At 59.6% G+C, this 21,997-nt stretch overlaps 1 protein-coding gene across 2 annotated transcripts; it reads left to right on the top strand.

Annotated features, from left to right (window-relative positions):
• Positions 1–1,485: 1,485 nt before the first annotated feature.
• On the top strand, positions 1,486–21,940 carry ATG2A (autophagy related 2A). Of its 2 annotated transcripts, none has more exons than XM_012778009.3 (41): positions 1,486–1,769; positions 4,308–4,470; positions 4,566–4,718; positions 4,869–4,971; positions 5,392–5,527; positions 5,637–5,735; positions 6,030–6,126; positions 6,205–6,369; positions 6,471–6,611; positions 7,203–7,440; positions 7,524–7,671; positions 7,770–7,862; positions 8,437–8,592; positions 8,708–8,951; positions 9,268–9,364; positions 9,489–9,648; positions 10,377–10,519; positions 10,601–10,740; positions 10,850–11,010; positions 11,354–11,504; positions 11,636–11,829; positions 11,935–12,015; positions 12,263–12,369; positions 12,457–12,549; positions 13,787–13,857; positions 14,055–14,131; positions 14,734–14,898; positions 15,043–15,169; positions 15,256–15,470; positions 16,026–16,234; positions 16,483–16,618; positions 17,940–18,146; positions 18,355–18,456; positions 18,548–18,632; positions 18,739–18,859; positions 18,943–19,015; positions 19,221–19,303; positions 19,586–19,707; positions 19,855–20,009; positions 21,000–21,152; positions 21,235–21,940. In XM_012778009.3, the coding sequence occupies exons 1-41, from the start codon at positions 1,599–1,601 to the stop codon at positions 21,469–21,471; spliced, it is 5,772 nt and encodes a 1,923-aa protein (XP_012633463.1). In that variant the 5' UTR covers positions 1,486–1,598; the 3' UTR covers positions 21,472–21,940. The 2 variants fall into 2 exon arrangements, with proteins under 2 accessions (XP_012633463.1, XP_012633462.1); XM_012778008.3 differs by having other exon boundaries at positions 14,734–14,904.
• The last annotated feature ends 57 nt before the right edge of the window (positions 21,941–21,997 follow it).

The following is a 21,997-nucleotide window of genomic DNA, read 5'->3' as shown; positions in this document are numbered from 1 at the left end:
CCTGTCAAGTGGTGACAATAATCCTACCTTACGCCTGGCTTGCAGTGGCTCAGCCTGTAATCCTAGCACTCTGGGAGGCCTGAGGCTGGAGGATTACTTGAGCTCAGTTGTTGAGACCAGCCGGAGCAAGAGCGAGACCCCCGTCTCTATATAAATAGAAACAAATTAGCCAAACAACTGAAAAATAGAAAAAATTAGCCGGGCACGTCTGTAGTCCCAGCTTACCAGGGAGGCTGAGGCAGGAGGGTCACTGGAGCCCAGAAGTTGGAGGTTGCTGTGAGCTAGGCTGACACCATGACACTCTAGCCGGGCAAGAGAGTGAGACTCTGTCTCTCAAAAAATAAAAAAAATAGGGCTGGGCGCGGTGGCTCACGCCTGTAATCCTAGCACTTTGGGAGGCCGAGGCGGGCAGATTGCTCGAGGTCAGGAGTTCGAAACCAGCCTGAGCAAGAGTGAGACCCCTGTCTCTACTATAAATAGAAAGAAATTAATTGGCCAACTAATATATAGAGAAAAAATTAGCTGGGCACGGTGGCTCATGCCTGTAGTCCCAGCTACTCGGGAGGCTGAGGCAGAAGGTTCGCTTGAGCCCAGGAGTTTGAGGTTGCTGTGAGCTAGGCTGATGCCATGGCACTCACTCTAGCCTGGGCAACCAAGCAAGACTCTGTCTCAATAAATAAATAAATAAATAGAAATAAAATAAAATAAATAAATAAATAAATAAAAATAGGCCGGGCGAGGTGGGTCACGCCTGTAATCCTAGATCTCTGGGAGGCTGAGGCGAGAGGATCGTTTGAGCTCATGAGTTCGAAACCAGCCTGAGCAAGAGCGAGACCCCGTCTCTACTATAAATAGAAAGAAATTAATTGGCCAACTAATATATATAGAAAAAATTAGCCGGGCATGGTGGTGCATGCCTGTAGTCCCAGCTACTCGGGAGGATGAGGTAGTAGGATCGCTTGAGCCCAGGAGTTTGAGGTTGCTGTGAGCCAGGCTGACTCCACGGCACTCTCTGTAGCCTGGGCAATAAAGTGAGACTCTGTCTCAAAAAATAAAATAAATAAATAAAATAATCCATACCTTAGAGGGTTGTTAAGAGGGTTGAGTGATCTAAAGGATGGTAAAACGTTTTGCAAAATGCAAAAGTTTATTCACCTGCCTTCTACGTACGAAGTTTGACGAGACACGGTCTCTTTAAGTCTTCTCCAACCACTTAAAGTAGTTGGACGAATAAGCACATGCGCATTCCTTCGCGGGACTGGCAACAGCCTTCCCAGAACCTGTAGAAGGGAGGTTGAAGGTCCTCCCACACGGTAGTTATACGCAAGCGTAAATCATTATTGAGAGCACTATCTCATGCAGAGAGCCCAGTCCCTTTTTCGCGCCCGAAGGCTCCGCCCCCGCAGCCAATCAGTAGGCCTCGCCCTTTGCAATGGCCAATAGTAGTGAGCGTGGGGGGCGTGGCTGGACGCCCGGGGGCGCGGCCTGGCGCTGAGAGAAGCGGCGGAGCGAGCCGGGGGCTCTAGTGAACAGCGCAGCCGGACGGGGATTGCCGGCGAGCGGCGAGCGGAGGCGGTTTGGGCCCGGCGGTCTCCGAGATGTCACGATGGCTGTGGCCATGGTCAAACTGTGTGAAAGAACGGGTCTGCCGCTACTTGCTGCACCATTATCTAGGCCACTTTTTCCAGGAGCACCTCAGCCTGGACCAACTCAGTCTCGATCTGTACAAGGGCAGCGTTACTCTGCGGGATATCCACCTGGAGATCTGGGTGAGGAGTCAGGCCCAAGGCCAGGAAGGTGCGGAGGGCGGGAGCGCAGTGACCTAAGGCTCTCCGCGAAAGGGTCAGGTTAGGGGACCTGGCACCAGGTGTGGAGAGGCCGGGGAGTCCAGGCGTCAGAGGCACCCCGGCTTGTTGCTTCAGTTCCTTGCCAGAGCCAAAGCTGGGCAGAAACGGGTCCCTGTCTCCACAGGAGAACTGAGGTTGGGGAGGAGGGTGTCACTTGTCTGGAGAACACCAGCATAAGCACATAAGTTTGGGGGCTGAGTTAAGGAGGGTGGTTACGAGGAGCTAAGAAGGGGTGGAGAGGGAGCATAGGAACTGGGAACCCGGTGGAACCTGGCCAGGGCAGTGACAGAGTTGAGGCTCAGGCACCTGGTCAGGGAAGGCTAGTAGGGTTTAGGGCCCTGGGGAGGACACCTGTGCAAAATGTGCCCTGACCTATTGACCCTAGGATCCTGGGCCGGGTGGTGGGTGGGGTTGCCTCCGGATGTGGATGTCAACAACCGCGTCAGCACCAGTGTTGATCAACACCTCGTGTGACTGCTGCTGCTGTGTACTTCCTGCTTTGAGGAGGGTGGGACGGAGCAAGCGGGTGTTTAGGGAGGGATTTGGGGTTAGCATCCCTACCTGAAGGGGAGCCCTGGCCTCAGGCAGGGATGTGGCCATGGGAGATGCTGAGGAAGCCAAGAGGAGTATGGTCTGGGTCAGGTCTGAGGCTGGGGGTGGTGAGGGCCCCTGACTCACAGCTCAGCTGACCTGAGGAGTTTCAAAGAAGCCACCAATTAGAGGCACCAGCCCAAGGCTGGTACTGGGTCAACCCTCCAGGTCCAGAGCAGCAGGGGTGGGCATGGGCGCAGGGGCTTCTCAGTTTTCTGGCTGGCCTCAGGAGGTCTGTAGCTCTCAGCAGGAAGAGCTAGGCTTTTGGGGTAGGCCAGGCCTTGGTGAGCAAATGTGGCATAGGGGGATAAACCTGAGCCTTGAGTTGGGGCACCTCCCAGTAGCCTGTTGTCTGATTCCAGTGTAGGAGGCTCTCTCTGACCTCAACCTCTTAGACTAGTCCGATAGATGGCCTAGACCTCTAGGCTGCCCCTGTCTATTTTCAGCTCCAGAAAACACTCCCACTCCTCTGCCCTGCTCTCCTTTTTGGTATTGAATTGGAGGCACTGAGCCCCAGGCAATATGCACATGCTTGCTTGATAACCAGCCCCTCAGCCACCCAGCCTGCAGCCCCCACCTCGAAAGCATTAAAAGAAGCGGAGTACCTGGGGACTCTGAGGAAAGAGGCCTGGATCCCAATCTCAGTCCCCACAGTATCCTGGGTGACTAGACTAGTCCTGTTTCTCTAGGCATCAGCTTCCCCATCTGTGGGTCTCTGGCTGAGGAATTTGGCCTGGATCCTTGTAGGCCTTCTAGCTCTGCCATGTGCTTGTTTATTCTTGGAGCCAACAAGTATTTACTGAGGCCCTCTATGGGTGGCAACACAATGCCTGGGGTCACAGGGGAAAGGCCAGTGAACTGCTGCCTTCAAGGAGGTCCCAGGCTGGCAGGGGTACAATTCTAATATAGACATTTTAGCCAGGGGCTCAGAGAGAAATATAGCTTCACTGCGTATTTGGGGTTTAGTGGTGTCCCATCTGGCCTCCAGTTAGCCCCTCTGAACACTTTCCCTTTAAACTCTGTGTTCACCCAGGGTAAATGTGGGTGCTGCTGTGCTCTCTGCCAGGCATTTGTGTTTGTTTTGGTTTTGGTTTTTTTGAGACAGAGTTTCACTCTGTCACCCCAGGTAGAGTACAGTGGTGTCATCGTAGCTCATTGCAACCTCCAACTCCTGGGCTCAAGTGATCCTCCTGCCCTAGCCTCTCAAATAGCTGGGGCTACAGGCATGCACCACAAGACCCAGCTAGTTTTTTTTTCTGTCTTTTGTAGAGACAGGGTCTAGGTCTTGCTCAGGCTGGTCTCAAACTCCTGAGGTCAAGTGATCTTCCTACCTCCACCTCCCAGACTGCTAGGATTACAGGCGTGAGCAACCACGCTCGGCCTCTGCTGAGCCTTTATTCTTGTTCCTGTGCCTGCAGCATACCACATACCCAGCCCCTTCCTCCTCTTCACCCTTTAGCTCTCCCCTCCTCTGATGCCCCAGGCTGGCTTAGGCACCCGCCCCCCATGCTTGCTCACCCAGTGTGCGCTGAGTTCCTGGCTGGAGCCTTGCTAGGCTGGGAAATAACATTTTACATGCCCATGTAGCAGGTGTCAGAACATAGAAGGTGCTCAGTAAATATTATTTTGAATGGAATGGAGAGTGAAACAGTTGAGCTGGCTTGCTCGATTGGGTGACTTTGGATGACAGGGTGAAGGGGCAGCACAGGAGTAGGGACAAAATGAGCAAAGGTGGGATCTTGTAGATAGTGTGTGGAGGGACAGGAAAAGCCAAGGGTGCTCTCCAAGGCAGAGTGGCCAGACAAGGCTGTGGCAGCCACCTGGATTTGGGGTTTCCCTGAGCTGGCTTTGTCCCCTGCCTGCTTCCAGTCTGTGAACGAGGTGCTGGAGTCAATGGAGTCACCGCTGGAGCTGGTGGAAGGGTTCGTGGGCTCCATCGAGGTGGCCGTGCCCTGGGCTGCTCTGCTCACCGACCATTGCACTGTGCGCGTGTCCGGCCTCCAGCTCACCTTGCAGCCCCGCCAGGGCCCAGGTGAGGGCAGGGCGAGGCAGGGGGCAGACAAGTGGTGAGAGTGGGCCAGGGCACCCAGGAGCTGATTGAGCCTGCCTGCCTTTCCCTCACTGCAGGGCCAGGGGCTGCCGACTCACAGACCTGGGCCTCATGCATGACCACAAGCCTGCAGTTGGCCCAGGAGTGTCTGCGGGATGGGCTGCCCGAGCCCTCTGAGCCACCGCAGCCCCTAGAGGGGCTGGAGATGTTCGCCCAGACCATCGAGACTGGTGAGCAGGCCTCTCCTGGCCACCCTTCCCCTTCATGACCTACAGGACAGGGGCTTCAGACAGCAGCGTGGGCACCCTGCTGCCTAAATGGGAAACTCTGCTTCCCCGATTGCTGCTTCACCTAACCTGAGACCCTCCCCCACCCCTCAGTGCTTCGGAGGATCAAGGTGACCTTCCTGGACACAGTTGTGAGGGTAGAGCACTCGCCGGGTGACGGGGAGCATGGTGTGGCCATAGAGGTCCACGTGCAGAGGTAGGAGCAGGCTGCACTGCACTGGGTTGGGCTTGTTTGAAGAAGGGGAGTGAGAGCTGCTGGGTAGCCCAGCCCCTGTCCCCACCTCTAGCCTAGGCTCCTGGGAAGTGGCAGGGTGGGCCTGGGTGGTGGCAGGGTTGGAGAGGTGGGCTTCGTTGTGAGCCTGGACTGGTCTCCAGAGGCCTGGGCCAGTTGTGTAGGCCCAGAGTGGTTGAAGCCCCAAGGACCAGGTTAGACAGTGTGAGGAACACAGGCAGGCCTCAGCCCCCAGGCTGGACGTGGTCCAGGATGGCCTGGGCATGATGGGGAAGCTCTGCAGGCCAGGCTTCCTGACCCCATGCACCTAGAACAGAGCACTGTGTGAAGAAAGGGGCTCCGGGCTTGGGGTGGCAGGGCAAGGGCTGACTCTATGCTACCCAGACTGGAATACTGTGACGAGGCGGTGCGGGACCCAAGCCAGGCACCACCAGTAGACGTGCATCAGCCGCCTGCCTTCCTGCACAAGCTGCTGCAGCTGGCAGGGGTCGGCCTGTACTTCGAGGAGCTCCCTCGACAGGTGGGCTGACTCTGATTTCCACAGTCCCTTTCTCCTAATCCCTTGAGCCCTCTGACCATCCCTGACTCCATCTTCTCAACTCCACCCTCCTGCATCCTCTCATCTCCAGGAAAAAGCTTCAGAGCCACCCTTGCAGATTGGCAGCTGCTCAGGGTACATGGAGCTGACGGTGAAGTTGAAACAGAATGAGGTCTTCCCAGGACCCAAGGTGGGTCCCCAGGCCTCTCAGGATGACGGAGTGTGCCCCATCTCAGATTCCTCCTTAGTAATGCTAATCACCTCCGGGCCAGAGGGGGAATGTCAAGTGGGAGAAATTACTGCCTTCTTGGCAACTAGAGAAACTGAGGCTCAGAGAGGTCAAGTTGCGGCCAGGATTTTACAGCTCATTGATAACAGAGCTTAGCCTGGCAACTAGCATCCTGCTGAAGGCAGGTGGGTGGTGGCGTGGTCATAGGGTCTGGGTGGTGAGCGTAGTCTCCATGGCTTCTCTCTTGGCCCCCAGTTGGAGGTGGTAGGACAGCTAGGCTCCTTGCACCTGCTCCTGACCCCCCAGCAGCTCCAGAGGCTTCAAGAACTGCTCAGGGCCCTAAGCCTCACAGGTGAGGCCTCTGGGAAATACAGGGGGTGGGTGGCTGGGGAGGGCTGGCCAGCCTGGACTGAAGTGTCCTCCTCTGTAGACACCGAGGGCCTGGCTGACAAGCTGAACAAGAGCCGCCCACTGGATGCTGAAGACCTATGGCTGATTGAGCAGGACCTGAACCAGCAGCTGCAGGCAGGGGCTGTGGCCGAGCCCCTAAGCTCAGACCCCCTTACCAATCCCCTTCTCAACCTGGACAGCACAGGTGGGTGTGGGGCCAGACCCTGGCTGGAGGGGCAGCTAGTGTGGATGCAGGAGTCTGGTGGCTGAGCCCAGCTGTTCTGATGCCCCTCACCCCACCCACAGACCTCTTCTTCTCCATGGCTGGCCTCACAAGCAGTGTGGCCTCAGCCCTCTCCGAGCTCTCCCTCTCTGATGTAGACCTGGGCTCCTCCATACACAGCGACATGGCCTCCCGCCGGCTCTCTGCCCAGGCTCACCCAGCCAGTAAGTTGGGGTACCCTGGGGACTCCATGGGCAGGAAGGGCTGGAAAAGGCCTTGGTGCTGTGGGACATCAGATGCATGCAGGAGACCCCCAGCGCAGCCTGGACGTCACTGTCTGTGACTTGGTTCCCTAGAGACCAAACTCAGTGTGAGCAGGTGATGCAGTGGATAGAGCCTAGGTGTCTGAGTCAGTGATCATGGCCAAGACTTAAACTCTCTGAGATTCAGTTTCCCCTTCTGTAAAAACAGGACAGTAAGATCAGACTTTGCCAGGCTGTCTGTTTTGGTCGATGTTTATGGAGAGCTTATTGTGGTTCAGGCACTGAACTGGGTGCTTTATCACATCCGATCCTTCCAGCACCCTTGAGAGGATTAAACTGAATCTGGGCAGAGGGTGTGGCATACAGGAGGCACTCTGTCACCCTTGCCTGACCAGGCATGTGCAGGGCTACTTGATGGGGCAGGCTTGGCCTCCTGCAGTCTAGCTGGCCCAGGGTTCTCCCAGTTCCCACCCTGTGGCTGATTGTCAGTCATTCTACTGGGGGTAACCATGAGCTCTCAGGAGCTCCTGGTGAAACTCTGTCCCCTCTCAGGCAAGGTGGCTTCCACACCCCTCCCGGACACCATGCGCCCTGACTCGTTGCTGAAGATGACCTTGGGGGGTGTAACCCTGACCTTGCTTCAGACGTCTGCCCCATCTTCTGGACCACCTGACCTCGCCACCCACTTTTTTGCTGAGTTTGATGCCACCAAGGATGGCCCCTTTGGCTCCCGAGACTTCCACCACCTTCGACCACGCTTCCAGAGGGCCTGTCCCTGTAGCCATCTCCGGTACAAGCCTGAGGCAGGGGCCTGAGGAGAGACTATTGGAGCCCCCCAAGCCCACCCACTGATGCCTGTCTTCTTCGCCCCAGACTAACAGGCACAGCCGTGCAGCTGTCCTGGGAGCTACGGACGGGCGGTAGGCGATGGCGGACAACCAGCACGGAAATGCTCTTTGGGCAGCTTGAGGTTCTGGAGTGTCTGTGGCCCAGGGGCTCTTTGGAGCCTGAGTACACAGAGGTGAGGGCAGAGGCAGAGTTTGTGCAGGGCAGGGTCTGGAGGTTTGGGTGGGCATCTGGGCCCGCCTGACCCTGTTCACCTCTCGTGCCTCATCCCAGATCCTGAGCTTCCCCAGTAATCTGGGCTCCCAGGCCTCGGCTCGGCCCTGTGCCCACCTGCGCTACACACAGACCCTGCGCCGCGTGCCCAAGGTAACCCACCCCCACTCTAGGCCTAGAGGCTGTTGGTTGCTTCCCAGGGTGTGTTGGTCCCACCTTGGCCTCCACCAGTGTCCCCCTGCCCCTCCCCCACTCCTGTTCCCCTCACCCTATGCTCCAAGCAGACCTCACCTCCCTATTCAGGGGCCTTTGAACCCCCACCTCTGTGCCCTGTCTGTGCCATTCTCTTAGCCATTTGTTCCCTTTCCCTGTCTCAACATGGCGACTCCCCGCTGGGCCTCTGGGAAGCTTAGAGTGGCAAGTAGTGAGTGGCTTTTACTGAATAAACAAGCATGTGGTCTGCATCAGGCATGGTGGTAAAGGTCTCCTGGTCTCCTCTTGGGCCCCTGCCTAAGCTCTTCTCCCACACTCAGGGTAGATACAAGGGCCTGGGCCAGGGTCTGCTCCAGCTGTGACCCAGCCCCTGCTGTAGCCTCAAGCCCACCTCTCCCAGAGGCCCAGGCCTCCCGCCTCAGGTGTTATCATTCAGGGGGGTTGTTTTTGCTCAAGAAGGCCCCGTCCCGCCCTCACCCACAGCCACCACTGACCTGAACACCCTCGCCCTCAGAGCCGACCCCGGCGCTCAGTCGCCCGCCATTGCCACTCTGAGCTGGCCCTGGACCTGGCTGACTTCCAGGCGGATGTGGAGCTGGGGGCCCTGAACCGGCTTGCTGCCCTGCTGCACCTGGCCACTGTGCCCCCTGAGCCGCCTGCCAGCCTGCTGGTGAGATGTCCAGCCAGGCCGGTTGGGGGGAGGGGGGGAGGAGCAGGGCCTTTGGTTCTTGACCACAGTGGGAGGGGCCCTGGCAGCAGATCTGACCACCCCCACCCTCCCACAGACAGAGTCCCCACCAGTGGCCGAGCAGCAGACAGTGTTCCGGCTCTCAGCTCCCCGGGCCACGCTGCGGCTACGCTTCCCCATCGCTGACCTGCGGCCCGAGCGGGACCCCTGGGCGGGCCAGGCTGTGCGTGCTGAGCAGCTTCGGCTGGAGCTGAGTGAGCCCCAGTTCCGGTCAGAGTTTAGCAGTGGGCCTGGGCCCCTCACCCCCACCCGACTGGAACTTACCTGCTCTGACCTGCATGGTAAGAACTCCTGGGTGGTAATACCTGAGGCAGGGGGCCTGGGCCTCTGGGAGAGGTGGGCTTGGGGCTGCAGAAAGGGCTGGGTCACACAGTTGGAGCAGACCCTGGCCCAGCCCCTTGCTATCTCTGCAGGGCACCAGCATTGCCTGCCCCTGGCCTCCTCTAGGCAGTGGTCAGAATGGCCCCTTTGTCCCTGGGCTCCTTCAGACCATAGGTGTTGGGGGGGTTAGTGGGGTACAACTTTGACCCAACCTGGGCATTGGGGAACAAATAGAGGTAGCAGTGACAACCCCCTTCCCCTCCCCATCCCCTCTAGGTATCTATGAAGATGGAGAGAAGCCCCCTGTCCCCTGCCTGCGTGTCTCCAAAGCCCTAGACCCCAGAAGCGCTGGGCGCAAGTACTTCCTGCCTCAGTAAGTGGGGGCTCTGGAAGGGACCTCAGAAGAGGAGGGATCTGCTGCTACGGGTGGCCAGGGGCCAGCTTGGGACCAGGTGCTGGGGGCCCTGCAGGCCAGTGACAAGCCTGTGCTCTGGCAGGGTAGTGGTGACCCTGAACCCCCAGTCCAGCAGCACACAGTGGGAGGTGGCCCCGGAGAAGGGAGAAGACCTGGAGATGTCAGCAGAGAGTCCGTGTGAGCTTCGGGAGCCTGAGCCCTCGCCCTTCTCCTCCAAGAGGACCATGTACGAGACGGAGGAGGTGAGACCGGGCCCCAGCCTCCCAGGACTCACTCCCATCCTCCAGTTCTACTGTGGGAGCCACCTGTCTGGCTGTGGGCCAGGGTGACAAAACCACCTGGGGTGGGCATGATGTGACCCACTGGCGAGGAGTCTGTCTCTGTCAGTATTTCTAGCCAATAAGGGCGTCTGAGGCGTCACTCTCCGCTCAGGGGGCAGGGAGTGAAGCGCACTGGGATGGCAGGCCCCTGGGGGAGCGTGGTCTTCGGCTGGGAAAATCAGGACCCCATCCCACTCGGCTGTTTCACAGCAGTATATACTTGGGCCTCAGGAGCCTCTTCTCTGAAGATGATGGGAGCTTAGGGAGAGGCAGTTAAGGGCCTGGCCTCTGGGGCCAAACTGTCTGGGTTCAAATTCACACTCTGCCCCTCAGTGACTATGTCACTTGGGGAGTTATCTAACCTCTTGGAGAATTACCTACAGATGAGTTTCCTCCTCTGGGAAGTGAGCACAGTGACCTCTGTCTCCTAGGCCTGTGCTGAGGATTAAAGGAGTTAACATACGTGAAGCCCTTAGAACAGGGCTGGCGTGCCGGCAGCGCCGTGTCCCAGATGGCCGCCACACACCCCAGCAGAGAGGGCTCCTATGAACGAGCAAATGATGAGCAGTCAGGACTGAGGCCGGAGACGGCCCAGGTGTCACTAAGATAACTCTCTTGCTGGGGTGCCCTTTCTCCTTCACCCTGTCTAGATGGTGATCCCGGGAGACCCTGAGGAGATGAGGACGTTCCAGAACCGGACCCTGACACTGTCCCAGTGTAGCCTGGAAGTGATCCTGCCCAGTGCTCATGTTTTTCTGCCCAGCAAGGAGGTCTACGAGAGCATCTATAACAGGTAGAGACATGGGGCAGGGGGTCTGGGTGAGCGGCCAGGCTCAGGCCCCCCTCACCTCTGCCATCTGTCCACCCATCTCAGGATCAACAATGACCTGCTCATGTGGGAGCCTGCGGACCTGCTTCCCACCTCTGAGCCCCCTGCTCAGCCCCTGGGCTATGCCGGCCCCTCCAGCTTGCGGCGTGACAACTTTAAGATGTGCAAGTCAGCCTTCAAGCTGGGTATGAGGGGTGCTCTGGCAGGGCTGGAGGGAGAAGCCCCAGATTGGGGCAGGGCTGGGCCAGCCCTCCCAGCTCTCCTTCCCACCTGGCTGCCTTGATTTCGCCCCAGACTCAGACTCGGATGATGAGGACTCCCACTTCTTCTCATTGGGGGCATCAGGTGCCCCCCAGCCCCCTGCCCCTGAGCCCTTAAGTCCTCACTCCAAGAGCACCTTCTCTACATTGGTGACAGTGCTAAAGGGTCGGATCACAGCCCTCTGTGAGACCAAGGTGAGCCCCTAACTCCAGAGCCCCCTTCAGCGGGAGAGCAGCTCCAGGTTGGGGACGTGGAGATCAGAAGGTCAGAGTGGGGTGCACCAAGCCACATGTGCCAGCCCACCCACCCCTCACACCCCAGCCACTTACTAGCACCTACTGTATGTAATGTGCCACGCTAGGGGTCAGAATGCGCCTAGTTTCATCCTGAGGAGGCAGACAGGGCAGGGTTGCTCCTTTGGCAAAAGAGGCAGGTGCTGCCCCGGGCCTCGAGTAGAATGTGTGGTAGAGTGGAGCTGACCCTGGTGAGGCCAGGGCGGCGCAGCTGGTGAAGCCAGCCCATGTGCTCTGTCTGCAGGACGAGGGCGGGAGGCGGCGGGAGGCCGCGCACGGGGAGCTGGTGCTGGACGTGGAGCAGGGCACCATCTTCAGCGTCTCCCAGTACCGCGGCCAGCCGGGGCTTGGCTACTTCTGCCTTGAAGCCGAAAAGGCAATGCTCTATCACCGAGGTGTGAGGGCTGGGGGCTGGTTGCCGCTGGGTATCTAGGGTCAGTGGTGGCGGGCTTTTGGGAGGGATATGAGCCCCGGTGGAGCGGGTAGCCAGTTGGCTTGGCAGGGGCCTCACAATATCCCTCCCCAGCGGCTGTGGATAACTACGTGCTGCCCAGTCACCTGGAACTGCCCAGCTTTGCCCCCCCGGCCCAGCTGTCCCCAACCATCTACCCGTCAGAAGAAGGAGTGACTGAGAAGGGAGCCTCGGGCCGCAAGGGCCAGGACCCCCACATGCTGTCCACTGCCGTGCGCATCCACCTGGACCCCCAGAGAAACGTGAAGGTATAACTTCCCCTGCTTGCCACCCGCCCGCCTGGCTGGGCGCTGCCTCTCTAGCGCATGGTGGGGCTGGGCTCCCCACTCCCCTGACTGTGCTCCCACCCTCAGGAGTTCCTGGTGACCCTGCGGCTGCACAAAGCCACCCTGCGCCACTACATGGCCCTGCCCGAACAGAGCTGGCACTATCAGGTGAGAGCAAGGGTGGTCTGGGAAGTCACATGGTGGCCTAGTAAGGCTGGGCCTCTGGTGTGGGCGGGCAGGTGGGAGCATGGGCTGGGCCAGAGCTGACCTTGGCTGGAGCTCCTGGGCAAGAGGTGGGGTGGACAACTGATGGGCAGCAGGTGGGGTGCCAGATGGGGATGGGGACAGGGAGGGGTGAAAGGGGAGAAGAGGCCACCCTGCCCTCATTGCACCCCCATATCCCCGGCCTCTGAAGCTGCTGGAGTTCTTAGATGTGCTGGATGACCCCGTGCTGGGTTACCTGCCCCCAACAGTCATCACCGTCCTGCACACACACCTGTTCTCCTGTGCCGTGGACTACAGGTACCCAGGCTGTGTGGGCTAGGGGCTGGGGACAGGGGCAGGCTCTCAGGTGTAAAGAGCCTGCCACAGCCCAAGTATGACCCCCAGGCCACTCTATCTCCCTGTGCGTGTCCTCCTCACCGCAGAGACCTTCACCCTCTCCAGCAACATCATCATGGACACCTCCACCTTTTTGCTCAGGTATGCAGGCTGCCCCTGTGCTCCTGGTCCAACCACCCCGGCTGGGCTGCACCTGCCACCTGCTGCATATCCTCGGGCCTCTATCTTTCTGTACATTTGGGGTGATGATCCTGTTCTCAGAAATGTGAATTGTTTCCACCCTCTTGAGGGAGTTGGACCCTCTAAGTCAGAGCCTTAAAAGCATTTGTAGGCCAGGTGTGGTGGCTCACGCCTGTAATGCTAGCATTTTAGGAGGCTGAGGCAGGAGGATTGCGTGAGGTTAGGAGTTTAAGACCAGCCTGAGCAAGAGTGAGACCCCACCCTACTGAAAAATAGAAGAATTACCGGGGTGTGGTGATGCGAGCCTGTAACCCCAGTTACTTGGGAGGCTGAGGCAGGAGGATCACTAGAACCCAGGGGTTTGAGGTTGCAGTGAGCTATAATGACGCCACTGCACTCTAGCCCAGGCAACAGAGCAAGACTCTGTCTCAAAAAAAAGCATTTGTGCTATCTGACCTCTGGGGGTTGTCCTTAAAGATGTAAGGATAAGAGAGGTGGAACATAATGCTTCTTTAAAACAGTCAAACTTGTAAATGATCTGCCTCCAAATCACAACCTGAGGAAATAAACATGGCCCACCCAATGGGGGGGGTTACTATGCAGCCAGTAAAGTCAAGTTGGAGAATAACTTTAAAACATAAGAAAATGCCATAGTGCAACAATGATTACTGAAAAAAATTGGATACGATGCCATATATGTTTTTAAAATATGTCTATGAAGGTGTATTTATATCTCTCTCTGTGTGGCTGCACAGAAAAGATTGGAAAGAGATGTGTAGGGTGGTTTTCTCAGAATTGGGGATTAGCGATATGGGTGGTTTTCACTTTCTTTATTCTAAAATATCTTGAAGGAGTTTTTATTATATTACTATTAAAATAAGAATTTATTTTTAAAGACTAACAAACACTGTAGGGAGAGAACAGGACATCCCCTCCCAGGACTGTTGTGAGACCCAAGTGAGGTGAGACCCACATGAGGTGTGGAGCTGGAAGCACGGTGAGAGCCGCAGGGCTGCGTACGGGGAGCAGCCTGCTCTCGTGCAGATGAGAACACCGAGGCAGTAGAGCGCCCGTCGATGCCCTTTCTTGTGGGCCTGGGCGCCTGCTGCTTGCCTCTGGGAGCCCTACCCTGTCCATTTCCCGTGGAGCTGCCGCCTGCAGTGGCTCCTGGGCCCTTCTCAGCCCTGTCCCCCACCAGGTTCATCCTCGACGACTCTGCCTTGTACCTGTCCGACAAGTGTGAGGTGGAGACCCTGGACCTGCGGCGAGGTGGGCAGGGCCTGGACTGGGCTCGCTCCCTTCTGAGGGTCCACAGTCCCCAGCCACACCCAGAGCAATTCCTAGCTCCCCCCACACGTGCACATAGCGAGGGCTACCCCCGGATGGACCTGATCCTTGCCTCTGGTGGGGGGCAGGGGCTGGGTGGCAGGAGGCAATAGGGACCTTTCTCCCGCCTCCTGCTGCAGATTATGTCTGCGTCTTGGATGTTGACCTTCTGGAGCTTGTGATCAAAACCTGGAAAGGGAGCACTGAGGGCAAACTGGTGAGTGGCTGCCACCCAGAGTCCCCAGAGCCAGAGCGGGTACAGGGGCCAAGGGGAGGCTTCAGCGATTGTTTGTCCCCACGAGCCTGCTGCCTGCCAGGGTGGGCTTTGGTCACAGTGCATGCCTGTCTTTCCCTCTGGCCTGTGGTTGGTGCCCTTTGGGGGTGTCCCTTGGTGTTTGCTGAATGAATGAATGAACAGAATGGGTTTTAGCCCTGCCACCAGAGGGCAGCTGCAGCCAGGGCAGAAGCTGGGCCTCGGAGTCAGACAGCCTCTGTGGGTGCCCAGTTTCCTCATCTGTGAAATGGAGGTAACAGGCCCTGCCTCGCTGGGCTGAGGCGAGGGGCACAGCAAACCGAGTGTGCAAAGCCCTTCCAAGGCGCAGGGGAGGGGCACATCCCTGCCTCCCTGCAGAGCCCTGGGCCAGGCCCTGTCACTCTCTGGGCTGTTTGTTCACCTGCTTGATGGGGTTTCTGAGTGGGCTGCCTGCCCCAGCGCAGACCCATCCAGGTTCCATCTGTGGCGGGGACAGCAGTGCCCTCGCAGGGCGGGGAGGCAGCCCTGGTCAGCGGGGCCTGTGCTGATGCCGCCCCCGCTCCCAGAGCCAGCCGCTGTTTGAGCTGCGCTGCTCCAACAACGTGGTGCACGTGCACAGCTGCGCCGACTCCTGTGCCCTGCTGGTCAACCTGCTGCAGTACCTAATGAGCGCGGGCGATCTGCACCCCCCAGCTCGGCCCCCCAGCCCCACGGAGATCGCCGGCCAGAAGGTACAGGTGAGGCCTGGCCACACAGGCTGCCAGAGCTCTGCCAGGCGCCCCCACTGCCGCCGCAGCCCTCGGGTCTGGGATTGGAGGCGCCCTTGGGGCCTTCTCCCCTCCTGTCACTCATCTGTCACTCCCCCACATGGCCAGCTCTCCGAGAGCCCTGCCTCCCTGCCCTCGTGCCCCCCAGTGGAGACAGCCCTCATCAACCAGCGGGACCTGGCGGACGCCCTCTTAGACACGGAGCGCAGCCTGCGGGAGCTAGCCCAGCCTTCAGGTGGGGTCGGAGGGGCCTTGGGGACAGCCGACATGATCAGGCACCCACAGTGGGCATCTCTCCAAACTGGCCTCTCCTTCTTGTAGGTGGCCCCCTCCCTCAGGCCTCACCCGTCTCGGTCTACCTGTTCCCAGGTGAAGGGAGTGGGGCCCAGCCTCCTTACCCCCCTGCCGGGGGCTCCACTGGCAGCTTGGGCTCCTGCTTAGAGTCTCAGGAAGAGGAAAAGGAAGAGGAGGGGGACGGAGACACTCTTGACAGTGACGAGTTCTGCATCCTTGATGCTCCTGGCCTGGGCATCCCGGTATGTGCTGGGGGACCCAGTTTGTTGGCCTCAGGTGGCTGTTTGGGATTACGGGGCCCGGACACTCAGTGTTGGTTGCCTGGCTCTTCTGGAGCTCTTGCGGTGAGAGAAGCAGGCAGGAGGCAGTCACTGTCGCCTGGGAGGGGTGCTGGGTCCACACCTCCAGACTCTGGGCTTTGCTGGAGTAGATGGATTTCCAGAGGAAGAGGAGCCCTGGCGTCCCGTGCAGGAGGACTGGGACTTTCAAGGAAATGGAGGAAGGGGAGAGGGTGGTTAGCAAGAGGGGAGGAGAACCGTTTGGCTAGAGGGGCCAGTGGGAATATCCACTGAGGTCTCAGGGCGACAGGGCTGGCAGAAGAAAGGGGCTCTCAAGCCCGTCCTGGACAGGCCACTCAGACACAGGCACTGGGGATGGTAGCTCAAGAGGGTCATTGTTTATCAAAAACAGGGAGTAGGGAGATGTGAGAACAAGGGGAGAAACAGGAGCTAGTTGGGGGCAGCTGCACTGGGGGAGGCACCTGTGCCACAGATCTTAGCCTGGCCTCCTCCCGGCAGCCTCGGGACGGGGAGCCCGTGGTGACACAGCTACATCCTGGCCCCATTGTTGTGCGAGATGGACACTTCTCACGGCCGCTGGGCAGCACAGACCTGCTGCGAGCACCCGCCCACTTCCCAGTGCCCAGCAGTCGTGTGGTGCTACGGGAGGTCTCCCTCATCTGGCACCTCTATGGCGGCCGAGACTTTGGCCCCCACCCTGGCCACAGGTGAGGAGGGGAGCGTGCAGGTGGTGGGAAGTGGGATTGGGGCCTAGGCTTGGTCCAGCTCTGACTTTCAGCAGCGAGTCACCTTGAGCCCAGACGCCCCTCGTGGGTCAGCTTCCTCATCCTGCCCCGCCCCCCTGGCCTCCCAGGACAGACCGCAGAGAGTGTCTTGCCCCAGCGAAAGCTTACTCTGAGGAAGGAGGAGAGAAGGGCTTCCTCTGAGTCAGCTTGTCCCCTGTCCTGCTTTCCAGGGCAAGAGTTGGCCTCACAGGCCCCAGGGCCTCCCCTTCCCGCTGCTCTGGCCCCAACCGGCCCCAGAACTCCTGGCGCATGCAGGGCGGCAGCGGGAGGCAGCACCACGTCCTCATGGAGATCCAGCTGAGCAAGGTGAGCGCTGGCGGGGGCGTCTGTCACACTACGCACAGGCTAGACGTTGTTCGAGATCCTGCCTGTAGTGATGAACAGGCAGAGAGCCCCTGCCTTTGCAGCGGAGGGAGCCTGGCCAACACCAGGATCTATGTAGTGCATCCGATGGTGAACGGAGCTCGGGGAGTCGTACGAGGGGCACAGGTGTGCTGGGGAGGGTCTGGACAGTCCTTGAAAAGGTGCCACTTGAACAAAGACCTATGTGAGTGAGAATGTGAGTGGGAAAGAGGTTTTCAGACAGGGGACAGCAGGAAAGCTGCGAGTTGCAGTGTCCCAGCATCTTCCAGGAACAGCCGAAGGCCTGGCACAGCCGGAGACCCGGTTCCTACTAGACACAGGAGCCCCTGAGGGCTTTTGAGGAGAGGTGGCCTTGGGGGTACGGGCACTGCAGCAGCCAGTGCGAGGTGAAAGGTCGCCGGGCAGGGCCTAGCAGCGGGGCTGGCGAGAGTGGGCAGGTTCGGTAGGACTGGGTGGTGGGAAGATTGGGTTGGGCACTGGCTCAGATGCGTGAGGCACAGGGTTCTGGCCTGAGAAATTTGTAGGGGCAGGTCCCACTGACTGGGAGAGGCCTGGGCTGGTGCTGGGCTTCCCAAGGAACCGCTGGAGGCAGACGACAGAAGAGCACATGGCTGTAGGGAGCAGGGGCTGTGCTGAGAGAGGACTCAGAGGGGAGGAGCTTCAGAGCGGTGGCCAGGGCCTCTGAGACCTGATGGGGAGCAGTGGCTGTGTGGGGACAGGAAGCAGGAGGGCAAAGTCCTGAGATCAGACAGGCCTAGGCTGCTGGAGGCACAGAGAGGCTGATGCCTCAGGCACCTCCAGCAGGGGCCAGGGCAGGTCTGGGGGGAGAGGCGGGTCCCTGCCAGGCCACGGCGAGGAGTGGGCATCGTACCCTTCACAGAGATCCCTGTGGTATGGGGAACGGGTTGGAGAAGACGCATCAGTCTGGGGAAGAGGGGAGGCGGCAGCTGTGGAGGTGACAGAGGCTCAGAGGAATGGCTATTTGAGGAGGCCTTGGTGATGGATGAGTTGGAGGGTGATGGCAGAGCCAAGGTTTGTGCTTCAGGTGATGGGTCAGGCAGGTGCCACTTAAGCATGTCAACGGCTATGAGGAAGGGGGCAGGTAGATTCGGAGGTCACGAGTTCAGTGGGATGGCCACGTGGAGGTGTGGCACTCAGGTGGAGGTGGGCTCAGGAAGGGTCAGTGGGAGAGAAGGGGCTGGGGCTAGTCTTCCCCCCGGCTGGGGCCCTGACTGCCCTGCTCAGGCCTCCGCCCACCCCACAGGTTAGCTTCCAACATGAGGTGTACCCGCCAGAGCCAGCCACAGGCCTCATGGCCCCCGGCCAAGAGCTGGAGGAGCGGCCGCTGTCCCGCCAGGTGTTCATCGTGCAGGAGCTTGAGGTCCGAGACCGGCTCGCCTCCTCCCAGATCAACAAGTTCCTATACCTGCACACGAGTGAGCGGATGCCGCGGCGTGCCCACTCGAACATGGTACGGCAGCCCCACCACCCACCGTGGGGCAGGGCGCAGGACCATCGAGGACACATCTTCATACACACACTCCCAGCTTGTGAGCCTGGGAGGAGGGTGCAGGTGGAGGGGTCTTAGCAAAGAGAACAGCATGTAGGGGGCGAGGCTGCCTGGGCGAGCTATCAGGGAACCGGGCCCAGTGAGCACCACGCTTGCCCTCTGCCCCCAGCTCACCATCAAAGCCCTGCACGTGGCCCCCACCACCAACCTGGGCGGGCCCGAGTGCTGTCTGCGCGTCTCACTGTTGCCGCTGCGCCTCAACGTGGACCAGGTGAGTGGGCCAGGGGAGGACAGAGCCCACAGTGATTCCCACCGTCTCTGGACCTCTGTATCTGACCCATTCCCTGAACTCACCCCTGCAGGATGCCCTCTTCTTCCTCAAGGACTTCTTCACCAGTCTGGCAGCTGGCATCAACCCCATGGTCCCAGGGGAGACCTCTGCAGAGGGTGAGACTGGGCCGTGGTTGGAGGGTCCAGGCCTGCCTCCCAGGACAACCCTGCTCCTAACTATCTCTGGTGGCTCCATCTTCAATCTGTGACCTCCCCCCTCTAGCTCGTCCTGAGACCCGAGTCCAGCCCAGCAGCCCCCAGGAAGGGCAGCCAGAGGGCTCGCAGGAAGCCACAGGCAGTGGACACAGCTCATCCTGTGCTGATCAGCAGCCCATCTACTTCAGGTAGGCTGCGGGCTGGGGCCCCAGGCCAAACTGCAGGGCCCAGGCCAGTCCCAAAGGACCCTTCTCCCTGCTCCTCCGCCCAGGGAGTTCCGCTTCACATCCGAGGTGCCCATCTGGCTGGATTACCACGGCAAGCACGTCACCATGGACCAGGTGGTAAGTCGGGCTGTCAAGTAGGGTGGCCATGTGGGCCGGACTCTCTGTGGGCTCCCAGTTCTGCTCAGCTCTGGCCGAGTCTCTCGAGGGGCCAGGTTTTGCATTTGGGTACCATGAACTGCCAAGTGGGTCTCCAGTGACTCCTGTGGGCTGGCCAGCTCCCTGAGTCCCCTCACGTCAACCTGGACCGCCCTCCCACCCTCAGGGCACTTTCGCTGGCCTCCTCATCGGCCTGGCTCAGCTCAACTGCTCCGAGCTGAAGCTAAAGCGGCTCTGCTGCCGGCATGGGTGAGCCCCCAGCACCCCAGCCTCTCTCCAGGGTCCCGTCTTCCCTTTGCTCTGTTCCTGACTGCTTGTGTGGCCTTGGCCAAGTCATCATCCCTCTCAGGGCCTCAGTTTCTCTGTAAAATGGGCACAGTCATCCCTCCGCTCATAGCTGGGTGGGACCACAGAGAGGGTTGGGGTGTTCACAGCACTTGCCACGGGGGACTCAGTCCTCCTGGCCCCATGATCTCAATGTGTGGCTCTTCCCCACCTCCCCCTCCTCGCCTCTCCCCATGACCACCCCAGGCTCCTGGGTGTGGACAAGGTGCTGGGCTATGCTCTCAACGAGTGGCTACAAGATATCCGCAAGAACCAGCTGCCCGGCCTGCTGGGAGGCGTGGGCCCCATGCACTCGGTCGTCCAGCTCTGTGAGTGCCTGGGTTTGGAGGCCCTTGGAATTGCCCTTAACCTTGGGCAGCCTAGAAGCCGCCATGGGAATAGGAGGAGGAGGTCCCCAAGCAGGGGTGGTGGGGGCAGGGCAGCCTTGGGCATCTCTGACAACCCCATGCCCCCAGTCCAAGGGTTCCGGGACCTACTGTGGCTGCCCATCGAGCAGTACAGGAAGGACGGGCGCCTCATGCGCGGGTTGCAGCGAGGGGCTGCCTCCTTCGGCTCGTCCACAGCCTCTGCCGCCCTGGAACTTAGCAACCGGCTAGTGCAGGCCATCCAGGTGAGTGGGTGCCCTGTGTCCGGGCCGTGCTGCGCTGGGGTGGAGGGCAGGGGCAGATCCTTCTTTCCCATGGCTCTCCACTTCTGCCCTCAAATCTTTACTGAGAGGACAGTCTAGGTCTTATGGCCTCATTTTATAGAGAAGCAATCACAAACAGGTGAGGCTCAGTGACTTGCCTGGGCAGTGGCTCCTGTGCAGGAGGGTGAGTGCCCCCCAGGCCTGCAGAGCCCACTGTGTCTTCGTGCTCGTGGCATGTCTTGAAGGAGGTGGGGTGGCTGTGTTTACAGACTGGCACACTGAGGTCCAGAGACTGGCCCTGATTCATTTGGGCCACGGACTTCTGTAGGCCTGGAGGGACCCCCGGGGAAGCCGGGGGCCAGCCTGTGAGGGAGAATCCTGAGAGCCACTGTAGGTGGCGCGATGGGCTCTGTGTAGGTAGGGGACACGCATGCAGGCATGAGGGGAGCCCAGTGTGTTCTGGGACCTGCGAGCTCAGACCCCAGGGGATTGCAGGGCGGGGTGGTGGGGCTCAAGAGAGGAAGCGGGAGGGATAACCAAGCCCTTTAGCACCCAGGGATGTCAACTGGGTGAGAAGGAGTGATGCTGGGCGAGGGACACAGGGACAGAGGCGCTGAGCTCACTGATGGTGCATGGCAGTGGGCATGGGGGACTCGGATCTGCGCTGGCAAGGAACAGGCTCGGGAAGCTGCATCTGTGGCAGCCACAGCCTGCATGTGGTCAGCAGGAGGAGGACTTAGGTTTGAGAAGACATTAGGAAAGTCCCCTCGGGAGTCATATGCTCTGCCTGAAATTCCCTGACCTGGACAGTGGCAGAGGCGGGAGCCCGGGAAGGGGAGGAGGAGTGAGAGGAGGTGCTGGCTATGGGTGCAGCTGAGCACTGGCAGGGTCCCCGAGCTGGCTGGAGGGCCTGGGGGTCAGACGTGTCTACCCAGGCTGGCTTTCCTCATCCAGTGCTCTCATGTTCTTCAGGCCACAGCTGAGACGGTGTATGACATCCTGTCCCCGACGGCACCCGTCTCCCGCTCCCTGCAGGACAAGCGCTCTGCGAGAAAGCTGCGCAAGGGCCAGCAGCCCGCTGACCTCCGGGAGGGCGTGGCCAAGGCCTATGACACAGTCCGAGAGGTAATGAGGGCGCCACCCTGCTCCAGTCATCCCACACCCATCTCCTCACTCAGACCCTCACACTGACCTCTGACCTCCACAGGGCATCCTGGATACAGCTCAGACCATCTGTGACGTGGCATCTCGGGGTCATGAACAGAAGGGGCTGACAGGTGCTGTGGGGGGTGTGATCCGCCAGCTGCCCCCAACAGTGGTGAAGCCACTCATCCTAGCCACGGAAGCCACGTCTAACCTGCTCGGGGGCATGCGCAACCAGATCCTCCCTGACGCCCACAAGGACCACGCCCTCAAGTGGCGCACAGAGGAGGCCCAGGACTGAGCATGGGGCACCCGATACCCAAAGGGGTGCTGCCACTCGCCATTAGCCTGCCCACCTTGCTCAGGCCGGTGCCACCCACTCCTGAACCTCCCAAGAGCTCTGACTCATGGCTCGGCCAGGCCCAGCCCTTCAGGGAGTGGCCACTGTGACGGACACCTTCCTGGCCTGCCATTGCCAATCCGCTGCGAGAGGGGGGCCACCCTGCCTTGGGGCCTTGGCCCTGTCTCTGCACTTTTCCTCTGGGGAGAAAGGACATTGCCTGTCCCTCCCACCTGGGCCCACACTGCTGCCTTGTCCCAGGACGGAGGCTTTCGGACCCTCGGACCCCAACCCCACTCAGCCAAGTGTCTTTCTATGTCTCTGGGGGAGGGGGGAGACAGACACCGTGTGGTTCGATGTATTATTTTTAAACTCCATGAGTGTGTGGGTCAGTGTCTGCATGAAGTGGAATAAACTGTGCCCGCCGCCAGCCCCCCTCAGGTCTGTGTACCTAGACAGCCCATGTCAGCCCTGGCCTCTGCCTGAC

This window comes from Microcebus murinus, chromosome 4 (genome assembly GCF_040939455.1).
Source record: "Microcebus murinus isolate Inina chromosome 4, M.murinus_Inina_mat1.0, whole genome shotgun sequence".
Taxonomy (NCBI): Eukaryota; Metazoa; Chordata; class Mammalia; order Primates; family Cheirogaleidae; genus Microcebus; species Microcebus murinus.
This window is presented reverse-complemented; position numbering and strand designations above follow the sequence as displayed.

What these genes read in the sequence shown, in the direction of transcription:
- ATG2A (XM_012778008.3), top strand. Translation starts at nt 1,599, where the DNA reads ATGTCACGATGGCTGTGGCCATGGTCAAACTGTGTGAAAGAACGGGTC. An exon ending in TCGAGGAGCTCCCTCGACAG is followed by an intron (nt 5,528 to 5,636) that starts GTGGGCTGACTC and finishes TCTCATCTCCAG; the next exon opens with GAAAAAGCTTCAGAGCCACC. An exon ending in CGGCTCTGCTGCCGGCATGG is followed by an intron (nt 19,304 to 19,585) that starts GTGAGCCCCCAG and finishes TGACCACCCCAG; the next exon opens with GCTCCTGGGTGTGGACAAGG.